Source organism: Chenopodium album, chromosome 15 (assembly GCF_948465745.1).
Source record: "Chenopodium album chromosome 15, dcCheAlbu1.1, whole genome shotgun sequence".
NCBI lineage: Eukaryota > Viridiplantae > Streptophyta > Magnoliopsida > Caryophyllales > Amaranthaceae > Chenopodium > Chenopodium album.
Genome location: NC_137848.1, coordinates 45,540,657 through 45,567,422, shown reverse-complemented (window position 1 = coordinate 45,567,422; position 26,766 = coordinate 45,540,657). Strand labels below are relative to the sequence as shown.

Sequence of the window (26,766 nt, the reverse complement as noted above, 5' to 3'; positions counted from 1 at the left end):
TTGCTGATTGTGTGTTTGTGTGTTTGTTGGCCTTGTCTTTACCTTGGCCCTATGATAACCTATTTTTAATGGAGAGTAGTGGAAACAAGTAGAGAGAAGCTTTTCAGATGATGAAACATATTCATGATGGGCATGAGTGAAGAGCGAATCATGCTAGTTTCCATAAGTAATCGATGTGTTATTGCTTTTATTTATTTTATGATATTTCTATTGCGAGACTAACGTAAAGGTTTTAAATTGAATTGGTTTGTTAAGGGCCTACTATGGTTCCAAGTTGTAGGTTTGACTTTGTTTTACTTTGGTTTGACTTTACTTTCATGAAAAGAAGAGTCTTCCGCTATGTGTCTTTGATAGTAGCCTTAGCCGTTTTCACGGTGGCGGTAATATCTTAGATGTTCTTATTTAAAGTTTTAAACAGGGCAAAACAAGTATTTTAAAAGAAAGGAATTTCTAGGGTTTACAAATATCATCCAAAACACAATTATATGAGCTATACAACAATTGTAACTCTCTTATATATGAAGAGATTTCTTTGCTTACATAAGAGGAATCAAATCGTTAAAATCATTTCCCAATCACCACATTAATTACATAATATATCCCAAATCTGAAATTTTAGAAAGAATAAAAAAAGGAATTTCTTAGGAATAAAATCATATACATAATTATATAATAAAACTATTTGTATATAATGCCTTTAAGATTTTTTTATTTATATTTATATTTTTAAATACCTATAATTAAAAACAAGTCGATTTAGATCATGTTTTCTTAACCTTATTCAAATAAAATTTAGTAAAAAAAAAAATTCAAACAGTTGATCGGCTGGTGTTTTGGTAGGGGGCAGAGAAGGGGGTTAGGGTATGGGAGAGTTGACAATGGGAGCTAGAGAAAGAAAGAGATAATGGTGGGGATGGTTCATCTGGTGGCCGGCTGGGTAGGGGAGGTTAGCAGTGGGGGTGAATTTTAATTTTTTTTTTTTTTAGAACTAATTAAAATAAATAATTATATTTAAAAAAATTGAAAGAAAGTGACTTGTTTGATAGGTTGTAGGTCATTTTTGACCTAATAAAAGAAATTCCCCTTAATTTATTCTTAGTTAATCAAAAAGTTAGATTATTTTGAACTAACTGTGTAATACCATATTACCATTGACAATTTTTTATTTATTCATAAATCTTATTTAATTGAATTGAACAATCATTTTTGAGAGAATTTTAATATGAAATTATATTATTAATTTACTATTTTTTGTATAAAGGTGATAGGATGCAAGTTATTAGTTCGTATAATTAAATTGTCTTTGTTACACAAGTTACAACCTCATTTGGTAGATTAATATATAAGGTTTGTTTGGGTTTAGTGTCGTGTTAATGATAAATGGTTTGAAAGTACCTTGATCCAAACCTAGCTTATAATCAAACAAGTAAAAAATCAATCCTAATCTAATATTTTTAATCAATTTTTTTTAAAGGTAAGGTAAGACCCCGACAGTACCTCAACTCTCACGATTTTTTTTTGGTTAGGTATTTACGATTAACCTCATGGTTAGAAGGTGTAATCTTTCCCACTAATGCTTAGCTTGATAGCTTTTATAAATAAATAAGTTAACCCTTTAACCTAAATCTTACAAAGGAGTGCTACCATTAAAAAGAGTGATGAATAGCTCAAGCTAAGTGATTAGAGCTTTTTTCCCGGATTCAAGGGATTCTGGAATCGATTCTCATCAATTGTCGCACTTGTGGCTCGCTAAACACCAATAAAAAAAAATCAAGAAATCAAATACAAATTTATAAGAGAAATGTGCATGATTTGAGTTATAATTTGTAATTTTTTTAAAGGCATGATTTGTGGAACTTTGACATGTTTTTTGCTACTATCTCAATCCATTCTTTGAATTTTTTTTTTAATAAGTCATTTTTTAAGAAGAAATCTAAACATAAAAGCGTAATTCCAACTTCTCCTTCTTTTTTTTTTTTTTTTTTTTTTTTTTTTTTTTTTTGTGTTTATACAAGTTTAACTTTATAAAGCTCTGCATGTACTTGCTTTTTTTTATTTAGTTTTTATTTATTTCTCATTATTTCCCTCTTATTTTCACGTTCTCACGTGAAAAATAATTTAAGATTATCCCCAATAGAAAACTTTTAACATTTCTAATTATTGTTGAAACAATAATAATTCAGTAACATCTTTATGTTACACAGATCCTAAACTAGTTCTATATATTGTTTCCATTACGACAATTATCATACAACAATCTTTGCTAATTAGAATTTTTTTTCGCCAAACATTACCTTTTTTTAATCTGGTGAAAGGTAATAATTAAACTTCTAATATTTCATATTTCAAACGGCAATTTCCTTACAAATTTTGTAATAAAGGTAAATCTAATAAAATTATAATGAAGAATTTATAACCATTATGAACTCAACATTCTTTCGCGAACCGGCTTAACAAAGGGAAAAATAACAAAAGCTAGGTTTTGAGATTGATCACCAATAATTGAGTTACTTCTTTAAAAAAAAAAAAAAAAAAAAAAATGTCATGATTCATCATAATCCATTTTTCTCCTCTATCTCAAATTTTCAAGTCTTAAAACACATTGTCTGCATTTGCCACCTTCCTTAGTTCTTACTGCAAATTCATTCTCCCAAATTACCGCTTTTATCCCTACCCTTCTGCCCTTCTTCTCGTCTCTACATGCGTGAACCCTAATCTCAATCTTTTGGTATATCTCTTTGTCTCAATCTTCTGATTATTGTTAATTTGTTGTTTTTTGTTACATTTTCATGTTTTATCATTTGGGAATTTGGCAATTTCTTTCTTTGTTTTTGTAATTTGAATTATTCCTATGTTTGTGTATTAGGGTTTCATGAATTGGTAATTGATTTAGATTTTCCCTGTAATTTCTTTATTTTTTTTTAATTGGAATTTTTTTTTTTTTTTTTTTTTTTTTTTTTTTTTTTTTTTTTTAATTTGGGTTTGAAAAAAGCGAGTGTATAAATTGGGTATTTGGATGATAGTGTGATTATTTGTTTTTGGTTGTTGCTGAAGAATTTGTGTCAATTGTAATTCTATGATATTATTTGGGGCATTTTTTTTGGGTGAGGAACTGATCACACATAATGTACTGTGTCAGTGGCAATGGGTGCTCCGAAGCAGAAGTGGACTGCGGAAGAAGAAGCGGCCCTTAAAGCCGGGGTTCTTAAACACGGGGCCGGGAAGTGGCGCACTATACTTAAAGACCCTGAATTTAGTGGAGTGTTGTATTTACGATCGAATGTGGATCTGAAGGTACTGCATTTCTTCGTTATACGAGGATTTGATTTCACCTGTGTTTGCTTGAAATTGCTAGGATTTTCTCATTTAGGAAAGTGTACATGTTAAAAGGTCAAATTCTGCTATATTCTAGAGCCTTTCATATATTTTTTAATCTAGATTGGAGTGTATTAGTTTATTACTGAATAATTGAGTTGTTTTTTTTGGAGGTCTTTCATATATAGTTAGGGCTGTTGTTTTTATTAGTGAAATGGTTTGAGCTGTAATTTTAAATGCGGTGCTGGTGATGTCGTTGTGCTAAGGCTTTTCACGGTTGGTTGATTAGGACAAGTGGAGAAACATGAGTGTGATGACAACTGGATTTGGGTCCAGGGAGAAGTCAAAAGTCGCTCTTAAAAGAGTTCCAATGCATTCATCTCCTGTTAAGCAAGAAGAGAACACTACTAGTGTTAGTGATCCTCAAAGTGATGAAGAGATGCCAGACGTCAAGAATGTTGCTACTTCAAGTGCACCTGTCGAGATTTCGACTGCCCCCAAAAGATCCATTGTGAGGTAAGATATTCACTATGTTGATTTGTGCTAGATACTTGAATCCCATTGCTGTACTGTTGTAAACTGCGGAGAAGTTTTAAGTTGTTATGTTCCTCAATGTATTTAGTAACGCCACTATCAATTCTTTTGGGTATATGTAGGTTGGACAATTTGATACTGGAAGCTATAACCAATTTGAAGGAATCTGGTGGTTCTAACAAAATTGCTATTGCTTCATACATAGAGGTAAACTGTCAATTGGTTTTCAGGGAGCATACATGAACCATTAAAATGCGAAGTACTGATAAATTTACTTATCAAGTGTTGGATTAATTTTTTTTTTTTTTTTTGCAAGCATATGTTTGTAGAAGAATAGTTTGTATGATTTATTGTGTACGCCAGTGATTCAATTTCATGTCATTACTTACTTGCCTAAACATATACTTCCTCCGTTTTTCATTTATTGCACCATGCCAATGCATTACTTTGATTATTAATATCTTTAATTATATTTTTGTAAAAATTATAAAAAGTTGATATTTGAAAAGTAGATTTTGAGGCGAATCTAAGTAGGTTCCACATGATTATGTTTTTCCTTTTAGATAAATCCAAATGATGGTCAAATAAGATTATGTGAATGGTGCAAAAGTCTTTCTAGTGCAATTTAAGAATAATGGAGGAAGTAGTACATTTGGTTTTTGTTTTTAAAATGGATTTTTTATGGTAGTATTGGTAGATGACTCCCAACAAAATGATACTATTTTGGAGTTATGCAATAAGTTTTTTCATAGTAAGCAAGTAAACAGCCACAGATAAATTAATAGACGGCTTGAATATTTAGCAACAAGGATTGGATATTGATTTCCCAAGCTATTAAATGACCATGATTTTTAGGATATCTTGGCTAACTTAGAAGAAAAAAACACGATGGTGAGTCGTGATTAGAGGTAATAAATGTCGTGTAAGTTTTGATCTACGTTAGTCAAGCAACATGCTCACGGAATGTGTATCGAGCTTGCTAAGAATCTAAGATGATACTTTTTTTGTTTCTATTTACTTGACTAACATTCCTAAAATGAAAATGTTATATTACTTGACCTATAGTATATTTGGTAAGCTTTTGGTAGACAAATTTTCTAAAATATCCTTATAAAGTGCATTTGGAGACAACTTTCGAGGCTAATAAGGTGAACCATGTGCACCAAATACAATTTCTCTCTCCTCTTCTTAAATATTATGCCAAAGGTTATGGGTAAGTAAATACAAATGAAGGAAGTATATGTTATACTCTCTTTGTCGCTAAATAAAAGTCTCATTTGCCTTTTGCATACAAATTTAGGAAAGGTGAATAAAAAATATCAAAGTTGGTAAGTAAAAATGTTATAGTGCAGTTTGGCTAATTAAAAGTCAATAAGAACATATGACAATGGTTATTTAAAGTGAATAAAAAATAGATTAAGGTGAAAAGTGAACCCCCCCCCCCCCCCCCCCCCCCCCTTTTTGGACAAGTTTTGTTAGGCGAAATGATTCTTGCTTCCCTTGGAAGGGTGATTAAGTGTTTTCAATAGGGTTGACTCATGCTTGCCGTCTTTCTAGGCTTAGGACCACCTCGCCTTTAGCCTTATAAAGTTTTAAAAATTTATTTATTCGATGATATGACATTGTGCATAAAGCTTAAAGTTAATTGGAAAAGCTTAGATAGCGATGTTGTACTTAGTCAAAAAGTGGACAAAACTTTAGGGTACCGTTACATGTGTCCAACTTGTTTGTGGCACCAAGACGGCTTTAGCCCAATGTTACATTAAGGCCCCGTTCTTTTGAGCTCTGGAGCAGGGTCAGCACAACAGATTAAATTTCAGCAAAGCAGAGCAGATTTCAGGAGAGGAGAGGAGAGTCGAGCCTAGCAGAGCAGATTTCAACATTATTATTAATACTATTATTAATGTTATTACTATTATTATTATTATTACTATTATTATTATTATTATTACTATTATTATTACTATTACTATTATAAGTGCATATACCATTGATTTAGGTGAGTGAAAACATAAATAAATGTGTACTTATTTAATATATGTTAATAGTATAAAGATAAAAGAGAACAATTTACTTATATTTATTTCACAAAAATTTTAAAATAAAATGATTTAATGAGTAATAATGATTTTACTTATAAATATGTCTTAATCATATATTTTTAACCCTCAAAATAATAATGATATACAAAGTACTACTTGAAAACAACCTCTTTTTATTTTAATTCTTAAATTGTATGGAAAAATTTGAAAAATAATTCAACTCAATGAATAAACAGTCAATACCCACATAAAATGTTTCTATACATTGTGATTCTAATATCAAATGTTTATAAAAAGAAATTGTTATTATTATTATTTACTTTTTTGAAAGATTTGTTATAATTATTAGAAATTATTAATTAATAATATTATTAAATATTAATTCTTAATAGTTTGAATTATTAAATATTATTATTGATAATTATTATTATGATTAATAAATATTAATTATTATTAATATTAATAATTATTATAATTATTTTTAATATAAATAATTATTATAATTGTTTAAAATAATTAATTATTATCATCAATACAATATTAATTATTATTATTGAATATTAATTATTATTGTTATTATTAATTATTATTTGAAAATAGAGCAGAGCAGATTTGATCTGAGGTGTGCACAGCAGAGTAGCTCTAAAGAACGGGGCCTAACACGATTATGAGGTTCACTTGTCAAATAGCAGTGTTAGGTACAACAATCCTAGGAATCGATGATATTGTCCTAGTTTTGGTCACAGATAAGGACATAATGTGATGCGGTATTTTCAAATTATTTGTGCTTTATTTTTTAGGGTTAGGGGGTGGATTTTGTTATTGTTATTATGATCTCTACCCTTTTCCCTTTCCATTATCTTAGCTTATAGGAGTTGTATTGCTTGCCTTATATAAGACTTATTTATCTTCACTTATCAATGCAATAAAGTAAAAACAATTCTATTTTATTATTTATAAGTTTATCTAAGGTGCGGTGTTTTTTACTGCTACTTTCTCAAAATATAACAAAAAACCCCTATGGATACCATGATTAAATTATTGAAGTGAATTACTTTTACTTGTCTGATTAATAAAGACTAGTGTTTATGCATGTGATGCATGTTTAATAATTTATATAAAAAGTATAATTTTATAAAGTCATATGGTCAGGGACCACTGCATGCTCCTTATCCCAATTGCCTGTGATAAAATATTTCACTTTAATGCTTAGTTGGCCATTCACCGCTATAATTGTTGTTGATGAGAAGATGGAAAAATTTTCCCATTGATTCCATCTTGTTCAAGATATAGCAAGTAAAATAGCTTGACATGTTTTAAAGACAAACCCTTTAACCCAATGCTTTGTAGAGGAGAGACAGGCTACTCCTTTTGTTGCAGTGGTTATAAAGGCATTAATGGGAATATTGGAGGGAGGATAGTGTGGCTCTAAGGTGTCTTCAGGTTGGACTGGTTGAGTGGTTAAAGGAGGGGAATGGTGGAACTCCATGGCTAGCCAAGAGATTGATCTTTGGATAGTGTTTGAGTTGGTGTTATATCTGTTTAATCCTCTCATTCCTCCTTTCCCGATGAAATTAAGGGATAAGTTTGAGAGATTTTGAGTTGGAATTGGTCCAAGTATATTGGGGAATGGTGAGAAGGTTCCATTTTTGTAAGGCCCTTACATAATTACTTAGGACATGTGGTGGGTCATCCCTACAAAGTACAAAATGGATAGAATTCTCAAATTAGAAGTAGGAGTTGGATTCCTTCGTTAGAGAGGATTGATGGACCAATCCCATTAGGGTGAAGATAGGTCGGATTTGATCCATAGATCATTGAGGAGTTAAATGGAAACACCAGATGCATAGCAACATATGAGCTAATCGAAGAAAGATGGAAATATTTTGTTTAAAAGGATCCAAGGTAATATATTTGGGGGATGAAGGAGGGTAAAAGATAAAAAATTTCAATTGCCACGGAGTTTGATTTGAGACTTTTTTTTAGCCACATGCTCAACATTTCTTAGAGGCCCAAATGGGGTCCATGGGTGTCTTTTGCAATGGTCCAAGCAATAGTAGATGAAAAAATGTGGACCAAAGGAGACTCGAGTATCCTCTTCCATGGTCTAAGGAGCAGCAGATGAAAGAGTCTAATGCTTTCCCCAAGTTTTGCCAAACATAGGAACCTAAAGAAGTTTTTATTTGGAATTATTCTGTTCTCAATGCAATATTGTAGGAATTTCCATCCTAGTTTTACCATAAAGATCTTGTTAGAAATGGTGTTTGATTTTATCCCTAATTTCCCCATGCTCTTTGGTCCACACTTCATATTCCAAGAGACCATACAGGTTCTACTTTTTTTTTTTTTTTTTTTTTTTTTGGCCTTATTTGATCTCCAAATAATATCCCTAGCAATTTTATGAAGGGATAAAGGATAGCCTTAGGAAAAGGATACATTGCATAGTATAAAGAGAGAGAAAGTTTATTAAAAAAAAAAAGAGAGAGATAAAGTTAAGTTTGGATTTGATTAGCACAAGTCTTCCAGCTTTGGAAAGATATTTTGTTTTCCATTTGGAAAGTCTGGATTGCACTTTCTATATAACTCCATGTAAGGTTGATTTAGTAGTCTTCTATCGAAGATATAACCAAATAGGTGCTATTGTCGCTAGAATATTGATAGGTTGATTGGTGTTTTTGGTAAATAGATTTTGCATTTGGATGGGCTCATTTTGAGACTAGGGGATGAAAAGAGACTGATGAGTGTGGATTGAATGACTTGAGTAGTCAGTAGTGTGTGGTGAAGCGTCTCCAAACAACATAATGTCATCATCAAAAAGCAAATGAGGTATTTGGAGGGATGATATGGGAAGGGAGAAAGGGTCCACTAACCTTTGAAGCACGAGTAATTAATCATTTTAGAGAATAGCTCCGTGCAAAGGATGAAGAGATATGGGCTGTCTAATTCCTTTTGAGGGCTTAAAGGTGGACTTAAGTTCCCACTGAAAATGAAAGATGTGGAGATACTGGAGATGTAACTCATTATTAGCTTGATGTTGTTGGCATTAACCCATAGTGGCATAAGACTTTGTTAATAAAATCCCAAGCAATCATAATCTTTTTCTAGGTCAATTGTGATTGCAAACTAACTTCACTTTCCTTTCACTCTCATGGAGTTGAGAATTTAAGAGATAATAGTTTACCTCAGTTCCTCTCACGGAAGCTATTCTTATTTGGATAAAACATGGAGTGAAGCATGGATTCAATTCTTTTTGAGATGATTTTGTAAGAAGTGGTGCTACTCTTATGACTTTATGTTGATTATTAGGAATGGAGCAGGTTTGGATAACATAGAGGATTTCGGAATAAAGGTCATCATTGAATGATTCTGGAAAAAGAGACTATGGAACTCATCCTAGCAGGCTTTAAAGGGTCCAATTGAAAAGACGGAAGCCGTGACTTTTCTAAGAAATGCATTTTGACTAGGTATTTTTTGAACCTAATGAGGAAATCCTAGGCATAAATGACCTATTTGAAGAAAACAAGTTTTGGAGTTATTGGTGATGTGGGATTGCAGTTGGATAGTGTTGAATTGTCTCCCTGTCCTCATTTGGTTATTTTGGCCATTTGCAATTTGGACACCAATGTTTTATTCCTCCTTCCTCCCTTCACTTATATACTAGGGTTGAATAAGCCTTAGATAAGGCAAGCATTACAATTTATTTAAGCTAATATAATGGAAGGAATGTGGGCAAATATAATGACCTACTTATTTACACAACTTACTCTTGACAAATAGGAAAACATTCTAGGGTTTTTAACAAGATACCCACTAATGATAAATGCTTAAATATAGGAAAGTCAAATAATAAACTTCAAATTACTTAGTCATTCAACATTTCGTACTCAGGTACGTACAATCTTAAGGGAGGCCCCTACTCATGTCTAAGATGTCTCTTGCTTGAATTTATATTGATAGTGGTAGCTTTCAGGTTTGTTTTTCTAAGATTAAGATGATGATGCCCTTGATACGATGCTGATGAGGGTTTAGCACTTTAGCATAGCTGATTTCATTTAGTGGCATTTAACTTCCTTTGGCTTGTGTATTATCCCAAGGAGACCATGCCAAACAAATGAAGAATTCTACTTTGGAATTCTAAAAATAAAGAGGGGGGGGGGGGGGGGGGGGTTGAGTGTGTTGTGATTAAGACTCATTTTACAAGATACCGTATCGCATAAAGCCATAAAGGGTTGCATTAGGTAGCTATTGACTTGAGTGGATGCTTTTTTTTAATCTCATCTTTATAATAATTTTTGTTGAAGCTTTCCAAATTATATCTAAGTTTGGATTTTTCATATATTGTATCACAATCTGTGCCTCTGTGGTAGAGGTTTGAAAAAGGAGCAAAGGCTAGACTTTGGATAGAGATGCTTTCATTGTGCTTAAATGCATTAACAGTTTTCTGGTAACCTAGTCTAGGATCTGCTTTTTCTTAATGGATGTAGCCATTATTAGGAAGATGCAATGTATTAAAAGCCATTTCAGAGTTCCTTGCGCCTCAGTATGCCGTATTGAAATATAAAATAAGTAAAAAAGATTCTGAAAAAATCTTTGTGTGCCTCACGCACGCCTCATCAAAATTGCCTCACCTATAGACCACAAAAAGCGCATGAACCCTATGCCTTGCGTCTAGGCGTGCCTTCTCAAACACTAGGAAGATGATGCAAGGATGCATAGGCATTAGCTAGCTATTTACTTAAGTGGAAGGGTTTTTTTTTTTTTTTTTTAATCTCATTTATTAAAATGAATTTATGTTGGAGCTCATATATTGCTTGATGATCTTTGGTTGAGGTTTGAAAAGGGGACAAAGGCTAGGCTTTTAACATAAATGCTTTGTTGTGCTTAACTATAATCAAAGCGTTCTGGTAACCTAGACAAGTGCTTTTGCTTGGAGGATGTAGCAATTGTTACGACGGTGATGCAAGGACATATAAGCATTAGGTAGGTATGTACTTTAGTGGAAGTTTTTTCATCTCATTTTTGTAATGAATTCGTGATGGAGCTTTTTGAATTTCTCGGGTTAGGATTCCTCATACTTCGTACTTGTGTATAGTTTGATCTTTGGTTGAGGTTTGAAAAAAGGGACAAAGGCTAGGCTTTTAACATAAATGCTTTTGTTGTGCTTAAAAGCTATAACAGCAGTCTGGTTTCCTAGTCAAGGATGTGCTATGGCTTGGAGGATGTAGCAGTTACCAGGAAGATGGTGCAGGGACAGATGGACTTGGGTTGGATGATATAGCTTACTCTATGGAGTTGGATTTGTAGGCAGCTTATGTGTTTAAGGAGGTGATGTGCATGGTTATAATGATTTTTGGGTCAGTAACGGACACTCATCTGATCATTTTGTTGTTTCTGATTGCTGCCACCAGAACTGCATGGTAGATTTATGATAAGAACTTTATCACTTGATATTTTGGTGAAAGTACAAATAGAGCAATGGAATTCAGAGGAAACTTAAAGGGCTGAGTATAAAAATGGTATGTTGATAAGGATGCTAACATAGTAATCTATCTGAGATGGTTTTTCATTCTATTTCTTGTGGTTCTGCTGGAAAGATCTTTTCAGTTATGTGCTGGGGACAATTAGCATCTATGAAATTGAACAAGCAATTTACTATGTAGCTGGACTAAGGCATATGATCAATGAAGATGGATGCTGGTTAAGAGCTTCTTGGGTAAGGTCCATATTGATGTATTTATACAGGAACTTACCAGGATATTAGATATCATTATTAGGATATTTATATGGATTCTTTGAATTTGTGGCTTTGTACGTGACCTCAAATGTAGTTTGTTGATGATTGTTTGATCTTAAAAATTGATTTTATTATACTACTTACCGAGCTTGTTAATTAAAGACTTTCTTTCTATATTCTTGAATAGCCTAAACCAATTGTACATTTGAGCAGAGTTTTCAAATCAGTATCCTTTTATAGTTGGTAATGCTTTTCTTGAGAACCAAAAGAAGCAATCAGATAAGCTGCCCTTATTTTTAAATCATGATGTATACAAGTATTTTAGAGTATATTCATTATTCGTACTTATTCCCAAATTGAGTAATTTAACAATAACAACTGAGCTGAATATCTAGGCATTGCTGCTTAAAGTGGGTCAAGGTCATGGTCCAAGATTGCATTGTAGATGTAGCAAAGTAGAAATGAATGTGGAATTATCCAAATGCAGACAACTAGGATAGTTATTTTTTATTGCAGTATTGCAATGAAGTTTTGCTGGAAACGTGTTTCCAGACACCTATTAATGGCTGAGGGGTTTCTATCTTGTAGAGAAGTGCGTCATGAAATTTTCACAAATTTTTAACTAGGAGGTAGCGTTGAGTTAAAACAATAAATGTATTTAGTAGTGGCTTTTTTATTTTTCTGGGAGCACATGTTTAAAAAGTTGTAGGGGAGTAATGGTGTATGCACCCCTTTTTTTTGTTTGCCTTTCCTATTTCATTCAAGATGGGGCATTGCAATCGTTCTTTTGAAATGTGCTTCTTTGCCTATTTTGCTGTATAACATTAGCAACATCAATGAAGGCGTGTTAAATAAATAATTTGTCATGATCTTACTATTTGAACCTATGAATGATTTTGAATATTCTCACAATGCAATTGATAATAGCCGAAAACAACTGCATAACAAAGAATGTGGAAACTGGGAAGTAATGGCCCACTATCTCTTCTGCTAAGAAGTCACTAGTGACTATTTGTAGGCATAAAACAAGTTTTAAAATCCACATCAAGTACATCTAAAACAATTATGTTAGAAAGCCTAAACACTATCTACACCATTATTGGCTGCTAATCATACATATTAGGAGCTAGACTCTCGAATCTTGTGCTTTAATGGTTACAATCCGCTCACTTTTGAAGTAAGAGGGTGGATTGAGCTATGTGTCCATAATAGATGTGGGATTAGCTTCAAATTTTTTCGATGGAATGGATATTTAAAATTTTAGTTTATGAAGTACAACGTTATTGAGTTAGTAGTAATTCTATGTACGAGGTCTAATTCTGGTAGTTAGACTTATTTTAAGGATTAACTAGTAAGTAGTGGGTCAATTTATAGCCCTGTTATTGGGAGAGATAGAGGGCCATTACTAATGCAGTAATACTATCTTTGTTTATTATCAAGGGATTGTTTCCTAGCTAATATAAATTGATATTGTAAGCCTATGTAAGGTCATATGTTAGTTACTAACTTTTTATGGTCATTTTGTTCAACAAAGGCGACTGTTCTTATGTTTGTTGAGATGTAGGCTTGCCACTTGATAACTTAATGCTAGTGTGGGAAACATTGGCCACTAACTTACACCACTTCTCCAACTAAATACAATTTATTCACTATAGAATACACAAACTTCTACTAATGAATCCTGGAAACAGAAAAATAATATTTGAAATCAATTTAAAATAGATGTCAATATATAACTTATGAATTTTGTTTGTTTTGTTTTACAACAAATCATCCTATTTAATAAGGTTTGTGTTCACTATTCTGCATGAAATGGCACCGGCAAAAGGATGTTCGTAACTAGAAACATTGTCTGAAATTAAAAAATATTTATACTCAGACTTTAGTTTTAAAACAAAAATTACCAAGAGAGCACATTCAAATGGTGCGGGAAGCACTTTACTAAGGCTTTTAAACCTTGTCCCTAATGTACAGCCAACCTTCCAACTCCATTACTCAACAAGTTTTTGACCTATTTTATTTAAGTTACTAACTTATTATGGTGACATCAGGCATTTTGTTCAACAAAGGTGTGTGTTCTTATGTTTGTTGATATATAGGATTGCCACTTGATAACCTAATGCTAGGAAACATGGGCCACTAACCTACACCACTTCTCCAACTAAATACAAGTTATTCACTATAGAATACACTAACTTCTACTAATGAATCCCGGAAACAGAAAAATAATATTTGCAACCAATTTAAAATAGATGTGAATATATAACTTATGAATTTTGTATGTTTTATGTTTTGTTTTACAATATTCATCCTAATTAATAAGGTCAGTGTTCACTATTCTGCATGAATGGCACGGACAAAAAGATGTTTGAAACTAGAAACATTGTCTGAAATTAAAAAATATTTAGACTCAGGCTTTAGTTTTAAAACAAAAAATACTGAAAGAATACATTCAAATGCTACGGGAAGCATTTTACTAAGGCTTTTAAACCTTGTCCCTAATGAACCAGCCAAGCTTCCAACTCCATTACTCAACAAGTTTTTAACCTATTTCAATCAAGTTAATCTCGCACGAGATATCTTATATTTCCATGATTGCGATCATTAGGACGTTCTTGCCGACTAAGGGCCGAGCTGTTGTCCTTCACAAGAATAACCCAAGAGCCTTTCAGCAAGTTTTTTCCAGTTTTTGAAAATGTAAATAAATTAGTCTAGACCAGCTACGAAGTATTTGCACTGATGCTAGCAAAAGGCCATGATCCTCTTGATTGTGACTTGTCTCCGCAAGCATCGAGGCAACATTGCTCAACTACGTTTGCTTTATCAAAAATTTAGATGAAGTTCAGGTTTCCATCGCAAACATGGAAATAAAAGAAATCTTGTGTGGGGTTGACTTGAATAAAATAAGTTGATAACTTGTTGAGTAATGGAGTGGAAGATTGACCGGTTCATTGGGGACAAGGTTTAAAAGCCTTAGTAAAGTGCTTCTTGCACCATTTGAATGTATTCTTTTGGTAATTTTTGTTTTAAAACTAGAGTTTGAGTCTAAATATTTTTTAATTTCAGATCATGTTTCTAGTTTCGAACATCCTTTTGCCAGTATAGAATAGTGAACACAAACCTTATTAATTAGGATGATTAGCTGCAAAGTATAAAACAAAACATACAAAATTCATATATATATATATATATATATATATATATATATATATATATATATATATATATATAATTAATTAATTAACAAAAATAATTCCAACTATTGACTTTCTTCTCATTTTAATCCCAACTACAATTTAACTTAAAATAATCTCTATTATTAGGTGATCCTTCTTAAAATACTCTCTTTTACCTATTACCTCTGTTACTAGTTGTACTTTTTTTTTCATTCTTCTCTTTTTATCTTTCACCTTTCTTTATCTCCCTACTATCACTAATGGACCTTAATAGGTAACTTTCCCTTTCTCAATACTCCCCAATCCATACTATCTCCATAGCACCTTTTCCTCCATGGAGTACTCGTTTTTTTTTTTTTTTTTTTTTATAAATTACATTTCAAAATTAAACAAATAATTAAAGAAGTTATCACTTTTATAATTTAATTGGTTAGGTTGCTTCTAAATAATTCTAAGCCTTAATTGGATAATTGTTGATGCTCCTTGTCTCAAGATTTAACCGTGGTTACAGTGGCTAATAGTGGTTGGGTTGCTTTTTCGGTGGCTAGACATGTATGGATGGACTGGTGTTTCTCAACGGTAGGGCATAATGAACAGTGGTTTCCGATGCTCCGGTGGCAAGGCTTGGCTAGAATGGTGGTTTCGGTGGCTGGGTTTTGCTAGAATGGTGGTTTCGATGGCTGGGTTTGGATAAAATGGTGGGTTTGGTGGTTGTGGTGGCTAAAAAGTGGTTTTGATGGCAAGGAATGAAGTTGTCGTGAGATAGTAGATGTGGCCATGTGGGGGTAGTGATTAGAGAAGAAGAAAGAGAGGGTGGGTTTTTTTTTTTTAATTTTTTTATTATTATTAAAAAAGAACTAACCAATACCAACTTCACACATCACTGTTTTACTTAAACAGTAGTTTAACAAATGAGTAAGACTATTTTGAGAAGGGTCACCTAATAGTTGGGAATTGGGATTATTGTAGGTTATATTATAGTTGGGATTAAAATGAGAAGGAACATATGAGTAATAATTTGTAGGTTATATATATATATATATATATATATATATATATATATATATATATATATATATATATATATAGGGAGGGATCCGGTGAGAATAGGTCCATATGTGAGAATTCACACTTATATGAGAACTGATCTAAAATTTAGAACATATGAGTAATAATTTAGAGCATCTAATTTAAGAATTAGAACAAGTGATTAAAAATTTATAAAAAAATTTAAAACATATGATTTAAGATTATGAACATGTGAATAAAAATTTAGAACAGCTAATATAAAATATAGAAAATGTGAGTAAAAAAATTTAGAACATACGAGTAAAAATTAGAACATATGCTTTAAAATCTAAACAGATAATTAAAAATCTTAGAACACACCTTTTAAAATTTTGAACATATAAGTTAAAGTTTTGGAACAAGTTATTTAAAATTTATAATATCAAACCTAACTAATTTATGGTTTAGAACATGTGAGTACTAAATTAGAACATTTGATTCAATTTAGAACACTTGTGGAAAAATTTAGAACATACGATTAAAAATTTAGAACATAAAGAGTGTTCTCACATAAGAAAAATTCTCACGAGAGTCTTCCCCTATCATATATATATATATATATATATATATATATATATATATATATATAAACCATGACTCAGCATTCCCCTTTGCTTTAAAATTTGGGATTCTTGGTGAAACACATCTCTTCAACGTGATACACTTCTTATCACTAACATCATATTTGTTAATGTAATCAATCACCAAAATTGTATTGTGTGAGTGTGCATGCTCGCTTTAACAATATTGTATGGTGCTCGATTTTTTGCGTAAGGCTTCTAAAGCAAAGTAGGAGTACAGATTTATGATGATGTCTTAATATTTGCAATGTAGTGGCTCTTATTAGAAATTGAGGTCATTATGCATCATGTGTCCCACCTTGTTTAATTGGGGAACAACACTAAATTTAAATGAGTTCATTAATAACATTCATGGATGTGATTGTTGTGAAAAAACTTTATACAGGGTTAGAGTTTTCCAATGATAAAAATTCTTACGAATGATGATTTAGAGCTAGTCACTTGCCATGGCAAGGCTACTATCTGCACTTTTTGGGTGGAGAGAGGAGCATGCTGTTAAGAGGATAGTGGGGGAACAGAAGAGTAATAGCTATTGGATAATCACGAGGAAGGAGGAGGCTGGTTTTAAGAAAGTCAAAAATGTTATTTAGTAAGAATGAGATAGTATGGAAAGTAGTAAATGGAAATAACTTGAATAAAACTTGCTGGTGGTTGACTATCGTGAGACTGGTTTCTTGTTATATCATTATAATTCATGGTCAAGTGAGCTGTATGAGTCCTATGAGAAGCTTCAGTGGGATTTAAATGTATAGGAAAGTATGTCATCTCGCTTTCAACCATCTATTTGGTGCAACAAAAGATAACGTTTTACTTTTTTTGTCAGTACTGTCTCTAAATTCTTGGGTGTCATTGCTTGAGATGGCTTTGAGTCATCCCCTTCCCATCACCCTGTCCCTTCTCAATTTCTGACACTACCGCCTCCATTACAGCCCCCATCAATAGTTTCACTTTCCCCCACCATCGTACACTCCTGCATGTCCGTTTGAAAATACTCTGGGATCTATATTTAATCTTTTCTCTTTGTCCTAATGCCCTTCCTTTGCAGCTACTTGGACCACCACCACAACTGTCACTGTCTCTTTCCAGTTTCCCAAGCTTATTATTTGGTTGAAAAAAATGACTATCCACATAATGCATCGCATTCACTGCTATGTCCAAGTTCTGCCACTCGTCCATCCTTTACCCTCATCCCCACCTTTAGGCGTTTGGACCACCCACTAGTCTCTCTTGCTTTCACCACCACCATCATTGTCTCTCTTGCTTCCCTTTGTTAAACCTAAAAACATTAGCAGCCACCACACGCAAACTATGTAGGGTGTCGCGTGTCAGATGTTCACACACTTTGACACGATACAACACCCAAATATATAGTGGCCATATAGGAAATATTATGAAATGACGGCAACCTTATCCAAGTCTATGCAACATACTCCCTCCGTGCCTTATGTAGTGGCCTGTATTTCATTTTTGGGTAGCCAAAATTAGTGGCCTATTTCTATTTAAAGAGTACTTTTTGACAAGACTGCACTCTTTTTGATGAGTTGTCATCATGTTTTTTTTTTTTGGTACTTTTGACATCATTTTCTAACACTTTCCCTATCTCTTTCTCTTCAGTTATATACAACTTTCTTAATTTTCGTGTGTAATGAACTGACTTAGGGGAGGATATTATGGGCAGTTTAGTATGTTAGTAGTTATCAAATGTAGTATGGGCAATTTGGGAAATCTAGTATTATTAGGTTAGTGGTTTGTAACCTTAGTATAAATAGAGAGAGGGAAGAAAGAAGAAGGCAGGCAAAAATTTGTTAGGGAAACCTAGAGAGAGTCATGGCCTAAAGCCATTTTGGAGAGTTGTGAGCTAAACTCACTATTGAAGATTGATAGCCTTAAGCTATTAAACCTATCCTTTGTAAACCTTTTGTCATTTTCAATCAATATTCAAGCTTTAATCTTTATTTACTAGCAATATTAAATCAGAAAATAAATTCATCACACCGTGAAAAAACCCAAATATGTCACTAAATAAGGGATGGAGAGAGTAGCATTCAAACAAAAAATAAAATAAAGTGTACCTAACTCACCAATAGAATCCGAAATTTCTATCATCACAGCCTTACTAACCATGCGGTCTTGGTTACAATGGCATTGCTGCCACTGTTGTGTTCATGTCTTCAGATTTTTTTTCCCCTCATTTTAGATCAGACGGTAGAGTGGTGGGAAAGGATGTCGGGGAGTTTAAAAGTATGTGGTGCTGTTGTTTTCCCTTAACCATTCATGGTGGTTGCTGGTGTAGGACTGCCTATCATGTAGGGTTTGGGTTGGTGGTGGTAGCCATTGGTTGGAGGTGGTGGGTTTACATGGTTGAGTGATAAAATGACAAATTGTGATGTCAGTGAGGAGCAAGAATTATTGAATTTGGGGTTCATTTTAGATGGAAATGGACTTACCTTTTTTTTAAAAAAATATGGAGGGGTGGACCATGAGCATTTAACTGCTCATGAAGGATTTTGGCTGCGTATGCCTGACACCCCTATAACCCTATCCTTGAACCCTCAGTTGTAAGCCCTGTGGGACTCTGTGTGGCACTAAGTTAGTTAGTATTTTTATGAGTATTATTAAAATGGCTATGGAAACATACAGAAATTTCTAAATTCAAGGGCCTAAGTTTAGTTCAACAGAAATGCAAAAAGTTCCATCGTTAATATACATAATGTGCAGCTGAAATATTATATGTGTTTGCATTTTACTGCTACTTGAAGGCTATTGTCACTTTCTTGGTGTGGTGAATGTTTTCCAATTCATGTGTCTTCTTTTTGTTAGAAACCATCTTCAGTTTTCCACCTTCAAATTACAAGCTCTAATAATTATTGTTTAATATATATGTAGGATCAATATTGGGCACCTCCAGATTTCAAACGAGTACTGTCTGCAAAACTAAAGTTTTTGACATCAAGTGGAAAGCTCATCAAGGTAAATTAATATTGCATTTACTGCAGAGCCTAATTTGGTTGGATAACAAAAGCAGTGCATTCCATGTATTGCTTTATACGAAGTATGTTTGACTAACTTTGATTTTGTGTCTGTTCGTATAATCGATCTATTAAGTTCAAAATATGACCGCAATGTCTCCTTAAATGGGTCGTCCTTCAGATGGACAAATATCCACTAATATATCCTACTTACCCACCACAGCATTACCCCTTTTAGAGCCCATTAAACCTCATATACTTATTTTTCATTCTCCCATACTCCCATCCCCAACTGAGGTTTTTTGTCTTTTTTTTTTTGGGAAAATTTGTCTGGAACCACCCACTGAATTTGCACTTTTGCCACAACTACTTGCTTAAAATTTTATTCAAATAAACCTGCCACTAAAATTTTTAAAACTATGAGTAGCACTACCCATTTGTATTTTGGCAAGAATCTCAGGTAAGTGTGGCTCTCTTTTTATTTTTCTCTTAAAATTGGTTCTAACCCTCGTCTTTATGCCTGCCAACCTTCATTTTCATCTTCTCTTCACAGTAAAAACCAAACATCCAAAAATGGTGGATGTTTTTGTTAAGAGAAGATGAGAAATGAAGGTTGGCAGCTATAAAAACAAGGGTTAGAGCAAAATTTAGAAGGAAAAATAAAATGTGGGCCCTTCTTACCGGAGATTCTTGCCAGAAATCGCAAATAGGTTGTGCTACTCAAAGTCTTAAAATTTTGGTAGTTTTGTCGAAAAATATTTAAAGCTGGTAGTTGATGACAAAAGTGCATATTTGACATAAAAAAGTGTTTATTTTTAATGCTGCTTAATGTTTGAGAACTGAGCCATCGTACCTTTGAATGTGTAAGCATGTGCTGGTTTAGACATGCTATTGAAAATTATTGGGTTGGAAAGATTTTAATCTGGTTGTCTAACATTTTTTTTTTATTATTGTATTGTGCTTTTTTTTTTTTTTTTTTTTTTTTTTTTTTTTTTGTGTATTGTACCTTTAATATGTTTTTCTACAGAATAGTGAATCCATGGACTTAAAGTTGTGATGAAATGACAATGAATATTGAGATGTTAGTGTGATTTGGACAAGTATATTGTATGTACTGCTATCTGTTGGTTTTGTGCCATTTCATCTTTTGGACCAACTGCCATTAGAGGTTATGAGATCACAATTAACTTTTAGTCGTTAACCAGCTGAACTTTGTTTTAGGCTTAGTTTAAAAATGTGATCCAAGGCTTAATCACCTTGGTAGTGGAAGGTGTAGCAAAATCCAGATGTAGTGGTGTCAATTCGGGTGTCTGGGTCAGGTTCGGTTGCGTCGGATCGGGTCAAGTCTAGATTGAAATTGAGTTACGCTAAATCGTGATGCAAATACAAGCCGAAATCTGAATCTGGTTACTTTCGAATTGGGTCGACCAGGTGAGTTTTTGACACCTCTATCCAGAAGGCCAGCCAAGGTGGAAGGCTATGTGCCTGGGCCCTCTTCTATAGAGATATGTGGGAAGAGTAGATGTGAGTTTAATTCAAAGGAAAAAAAATTACTAACTGCATAATTTTATCATATTAATTATTATCCAGGCTTTCCAATTACGGTGTGAGCAAATGACCTCAATCATTAACATGTTTTATTTTCTATTTCAACCTTATGTCAAAAACCATAAAAACAACTAATTTGTAAATTGGTTTGCAATTGTGGTCATCAACTTGCCAATTATGTCTGATTGCTGGTCAAGTCAGTTCTCTCTTTTGCTCTCTTCGATCAGCTCCTCTTTGTCTCTGTCTTCATCATCCCCTTTTGTCACATTTTCAATACTCTTTTTTCAATCTGGATGGGTGTGCTCTTGATGCTGTCAGCTCTTTGGCCTCTGCAGAAAGATGCGCTAGACTGCTTTTATTCCCCCCCCCCCCCCCCCCTCCAACTTTTGGTTAGAAATTTAGAATGCATCCTTAGTAAGCTACTATATTTTCAATGTCTTATGTGTGATGACAACAACAACAAAGCCTTAGTCTTAAAATGATTTAGGGTCAGGCTAACATGGATTGTCATGAGGAACCGCCCGAAAAGAGAATAAATCATAGAAATAATAATCAATTGAATAAAAGTTGGAAAAAAGTGTGTAAAATGAAAAGCAGGAGTATATATATACTTTCTCCGTTTTTTTTTAGTTGACACCGTTAGATTTTTACACTATTTACACAACATGCTTTGACTCGCTTTTGTGGTTGATAGATACGATAAAACATATTCATGTGGGATCTTGTTTGAATCATTTCAATGTATATTTTATTAATATTCACTTTTTATGATTTTACAATGTTGATAATTAGAGATATTAATCGTTAAAAACTTGCGTTGGCAAACATGATGATAGAAAGGTGTCAATTAAAAAAAAAAACAGAGGAAGTATATAATAATGTTAATAATAAATAAAAAAATAAAAATAAAAATAAAAAAATTACAAGAGTTTTAAGAGTTGTAAGGGGATGAAAAGGAGAGGGAAAACATGTGAGTAAAAACATAAAGGTATGATGAACCAACAATGAAAGACAAACTGCTTTAACATTCCTCTAGGAGACAGCTATGCACTAGGGGACAAATGCATTTAACATTCCACTAGGAGAGAAAACAACGTGAATTAGCAGACCTGAGATACTCCAGTATAATGGGCCCAAAATACATATATGTTAGGGTTATTGTAGTTGCTTGAGTATATAAGGCAAGTAGGGTTATATATGTATTGAGTAGGCAGAAATTGAGTGACATTTTGAATGTGAGATTCATAGCCTTATTAAGCTACCACCAAGAGTTATAGCCTAAAGCTATATTTATCTTTGTAACGCATTTGCTAGTTTCAAAAAAAAAAAAAAAAAAAAAAAAGACTCAGCTTTCTTATTAATCTTACAATCAAATCACAATATTTACAGCAGCAAACTTAGTCTATAACAAAAGGTTTGAGAAAACATTATCAAAGGACATAAGTAAAGTTTGCAAAATACGAGTTGAGTAAATAATTAAAGTAAATACTAAAATAAAATAAACAAAATATTGAGCTATAATACTGACAAATTTACAAAATTATGAGCCTAAATTGCTTGAATGGCAAACAATGTAGATTTGATACATTGTGCACACTGCATATAAGTGTATTACAGCCTGGATGACCAGAACTTGTTTTTGATGTGTAATTTTCTCCACCAATAATCTGCAATCAACAATGGACGCACTCTCCAAGTATCTAATTTGAAGATCACCTTTCTGAAAACCCAAATTCTTTTAAATCTCCTAGATTTTGAAGGATTCACTCTCTAACCTGGTTCTTCACAAAACTTCAGAAACACTTGAAAAAACTGTAACAAAAATATATTCTTTTTTTGTAAACATTCTAAAATCATCTGCAAATTTGTTATGTGTGATGCACTTTAGCACATATAGGAGAATATCTGTAAACATTATCTTTTTCCCATTGACACTTATTAAATACATTTATAAAGGTATCCATGCCTAAAGCAAACAAAAGAGTGGACATAGATCCCCTTGTTTCAGACTTTAGCAGGGAAGGCTCAGATTTTTTTTTTTTTCCTCTTACCATTGTCATATATTGAGTACTGAGTAGCTGACAGCTGTGACTCTGTGAGCTTGTGAGTTGTGACACAACATAATCCAATCATGAATATACTATGAGAACCTAGATCCATTTGAAGTTGTTTAGAAATTCCCCCTCAACTGAGTCATGTGCCCATTAAGTAGCTTACATCTGTGAAGATCTAGTTGTTTTTTTCTTCTCTGTGGATAGTTGATCACATGGTATTAGTTTTTGTTATAACACCCACACACACACACACTGCACATGCACACACATGTAATTGGTATGAGATTATATTTGGAATACTATGTTACTTTTTTATCTACACTTATGTATGTTTGGAAGCCTATTGTGTTGCATCACATCTTTGTTTTTTATTTGAGACGTACCTAGAACTCTTCAATGTTAAGCTACCTCTTTCAGGTTAAACGGAATTACCAAATATCGCCATCCTTTGCATTTCCGGAAAAGAGGAGAAATCTTCCTATGTTGGCTCAAGAAATCAGGCAGGTGAATTTACCCAAAATGGATAGGGATGATCTATCTATGCTTAAATCTCAGATTGATCTAGAGCTTGCTAAGATGAGAAGTATGACCCCACAAGATGCTGCAGCTGCTGCTTCTCGTGCTGTTACTGAGGCTGAAACTGCTTTAGCAGAAGCTGAAGATGCTGAAAGGGAAGCTGATGAAGCAGAAGCAGATGCGGAAGCAGCTCAAGCACTTGCCAGTGCAGCAGCAAAGATGCTTAGAGGAAGGAACGCTCCTAAGGTGGTAAGAACTGCCTGCTGAGGAAATCATTTGTCTTCCTTTCATTGTGGAACTCTCACCACTTTTATGTGGAATGTATCAGTTGTGGTCGGTGATATTTCATAAGGCTTACCAATCTGCTGTTGAAACCACAGTTGGAGTGTTAAACTAGACTTAAAACTTGGCCACACTAAATGGAGTGAAGATTTTAAGTAGATTTAGTGGTTAATTGAAACTGAAGGCCCCACTTTGTAGAATTTGATTAATAAAGTTCTTCAAACATATTTGGATCCAAATGGTAGAAACACATGCTTTGAATTAAACAGTTGGTGTGATTAATCCTCTGTACTCCACAAAGATGTTTAATTGTAGATTGATTATACCATCACCATATTCAAAATAAGCTAGGCATCTAGAAAGAATTTTTAACTTTATCATCGCTCTCTGTTTTGTTGCCCTAATGGCCCCATCATTTTATATTTGGGTTAAGGATCATTTTCCTACAGTGGTGGTCTTGTGGATGGTGCTCGCCAAACAATTTGTTTAGTCAGCGCGCTCATAATCCTATGTTTTGCTTCTGGTGTGCAGATGATGCGAGCTTGATAGATGAGTTTTTAAAGACAATTTTTGGCCGCTACCCATGCTTGCTATTGGTCCGTTAAGAGAATGAACACCTGCAGCTTTTGCTGCCTTGTAAATATGCCTGTAGAAATGCATTTTTTTTGGTCTATCATTGGAATCTTGGTGGATCTATGTTTGTAAACATGTATTTTGTAATAGCTTTTCTGCCGTCGTATTCTCTTCCCTGTTGTAGGCTGTAATCCAGATGGAAGCAGAAATGTAGGTTCCCTGCAGGTCTTGTGGATAGTTGTCCTGCAATTATTTATATACGTAGCTTTTCAAAATATTTGTAAATTTTACATCGTATAACAATACATGAAATATAGGTTTAATCGACTGAAGATTTAGAACTGTTGCTGCTGAGACCATCTGATTAGTATCTTTTAAGCTGCTGAAAAATTCGTGGATTTGTTTTCCCTTCTAAAGTCCTAACTGACAACTATTATTCTCGCATAAAACACTATTTTTTTATGTCTACCTTTGCAACTTGAGTTGGACTATGATATCATCAAAAAACCTATTACTTTAGCATATTCAAGTTGTGAAATTGCATTACCTTCATTAGGTATTAATTTTATGTTAGGATCCATAGGTGTTGAATAAAGAGAAGTAGAGTCTTCACTCACATTGAATTTCTTGGACACTTTCTCAATGTAGTGAGATTGTGACAAGATCAACTTTACTTTTTCCCTCTTTATCCTTATGTCCGAGATGACATCCGCTTCTCCCATGTCTTTCATGGAAAACTTTGAACTAAGAAAAGACTTAATCATTTCAACTTGTGACAAATTCGTTCCAAATATCGACATGTAATCTACATATAGACAAATTATGACACCTTGACCGTTGTCATCAAATTTGCTATAAATACACTTGTCTGAATTGTTCAATTTGAAACTATCAGACAACACAACCTCATCAAACTTTTGATGTCATTGTTTAGGTGCCTGTTTTAGCCTATACAAAGACTTAATCAACTTGCAAACTTTTCCTTCTTGACCTTCCACTTCAAACCTTTTCGGTTGTCGCATGTAAACTTCTTCCTCTAGATCTCCATTTAAGAATGATGTCTTGACATCCGTTTGATGGATCACAAGATTGTGGATTGCCGCAAGTGCAATCAACAACCTTATAGTTGAGATTCTAGCAACAAGTGCATATGTATCGAAATAATCGATACCAGGCTTTTGTGTAAAGCATTGTGCCACTAACCGGGCTTTGAACTTTTCAACCATTCCATCAATCTTCAATTTCTTTTTGAAGATCCATTTGCACCCAATTGGTTTACATTTTGGTAGTAAGTTAGCCAACACCCAAGTGTTGTTTCCCATGATGGATTCCATCTCATCATTAATAGCTTCCTTCCAAAATGAAGCATCACGAGACCTCATAGCCTCATCATAGGTCAAAGGATCATCTTTCACATTAAAAATGTATGAAAATTGTGTCGAAACATAATCCCTTGATCCTTCAAATTAAGTACACATGAAAGTCCGGCCAAAAGATTTTTCTTTCCTTGCCCTCTTACTTCTCCTAGGTTGAGATGATGATATTGATGCCTCCTCTAAATGAGTTTGGTCATCAATTTCTTTATCAAATTCAATTTGGTCAAAACTTTGAGCATTGGTATTTAGAGTTATATCCTTTGGTCTAGGAATTGATGAATATCTATTTTCATCAAACAATGCATCTCTAGACTCAATGGCGGTATGAACCGACCAATAGTCATTTTGTTCAATCACGTAGAACCTATAGGATTTGCTATGTTCCGCATATCCTATAAAGATGCATTCCACTCCTCTTTCACCTAACTTTTTACGTTTAGGTTCCGGCACTTTTACAATTGCCCTACAACCCCAAACTTTGAGATAACTCAAGTTTGGTTTCCTTTTATACCATAGCTCATATGGGGTTACCTCATTCCTTTTCATTGGAACTTGGTTTAAAATGTAACAAATGGTTAATACCGCTTCCCCCCAAATCCATCACTCAAGCCCGAATAGGACAACATGGAATTTACCATTTTTTCAAGAGTCCTATTCTTCCTTTCCGCTACACCATTTTGTTGTGGTGTATATGCCGCGGTAGTTTCATGTACTATACATATCGATTGGAAATAACTTGGATTAAAATATTCACCACCTTTATCGGTTCTTAATCTTTTGATTTTACTGTTTGTTTGCAATTCTACTTCATTCTTGTAGATTTTAAATTTGTCAAGGTCCTCATCCTTAGAATGCAATAAATAAACATAGAAAAATCTTGAATAATCATCAATGAAAGTTGCTAAATACTTTTTGTTGCTTAAGGAAGGTGTGCTATGAAAATCACATAGATCACTATGCACTAAATCAAGCAATGTATTATTCTTTTCTACAACTTT

At 33.4% G+C, this 26,766-nt stretch overlaps 1 protein-coding gene across 3 annotated transcripts; it reads left to right on the top strand.

Moving 5' to 3' along the window:
* The first annotated feature begins 2,521 nt into the window (after positions 1-2,521).
* On the top strand, positions 2,522-24,809 carry LOC145582337 (telomere repeat-binding factor 1-like). 3 transcript variants are annotated; one of them, XM_081639344.1, is made up of 7 exons: positions 2,522-2,728; positions 3,140-3,294; positions 3,605-3,831; positions 3,972-4,056; positions 19,337-19,420; positions 23,439-23,783; positions 24,351-24,809. In XM_081639344.1, the coding sequence occupies exons 2-7, from the start codon at positions 3,145-3,147 to the stop codon at positions 24,363-24,365; spliced, it is 906 nt and encodes a 301-aa protein (XP_081495470.1). In that variant the 5' UTR covers positions 2,522-2,728; positions 3,140-3,144; the 3' UTR covers positions 24,366-24,809. The 3 variants fall into 3 exon arrangements, with proteins under 3 accessions (XP_081495470.1, XP_081495468.1, XP_081495469.1); XM_081639343.1 differs by having other exon boundaries at positions 2,524-2,728; positions 23,439-23,786; XM_081639342.1 differs by lacking the exon at positions 24,351-24,809 and having other exon boundaries at positions 2,523-2,728; positions 23,439-24,196.
* The last annotated feature ends 1,957 nt before the right edge of the window (positions 24,810-26,766 follow it).

What these genes read in the sequence shown, in the direction of transcription:
- LOC145582337 (XM_081639342.1), top strand. Translation starts at nt 3,145, where the DNA reads ATGGGTGCTCCGAAGCAGAAGTGGACTGCGGAAGAAGAAGCGGCCCTT. An exon ending in GATCGAATGTGGATCTGAAG is followed by an intron (nt 3,295 to 3,604) that starts GTACTGCATTTC and finishes TTGGTTGATTAG; the next exon opens with GACAAGTGGAGAAACATGAG. An exon ending in CTATTGCTTCATACATAGAG is followed by an intron (nt 4,057 to 19,336) that starts GTAAACTGTCAA and finishes ATATATATGTAG; the next exon opens with GATCAATATTGGGCACCTCC.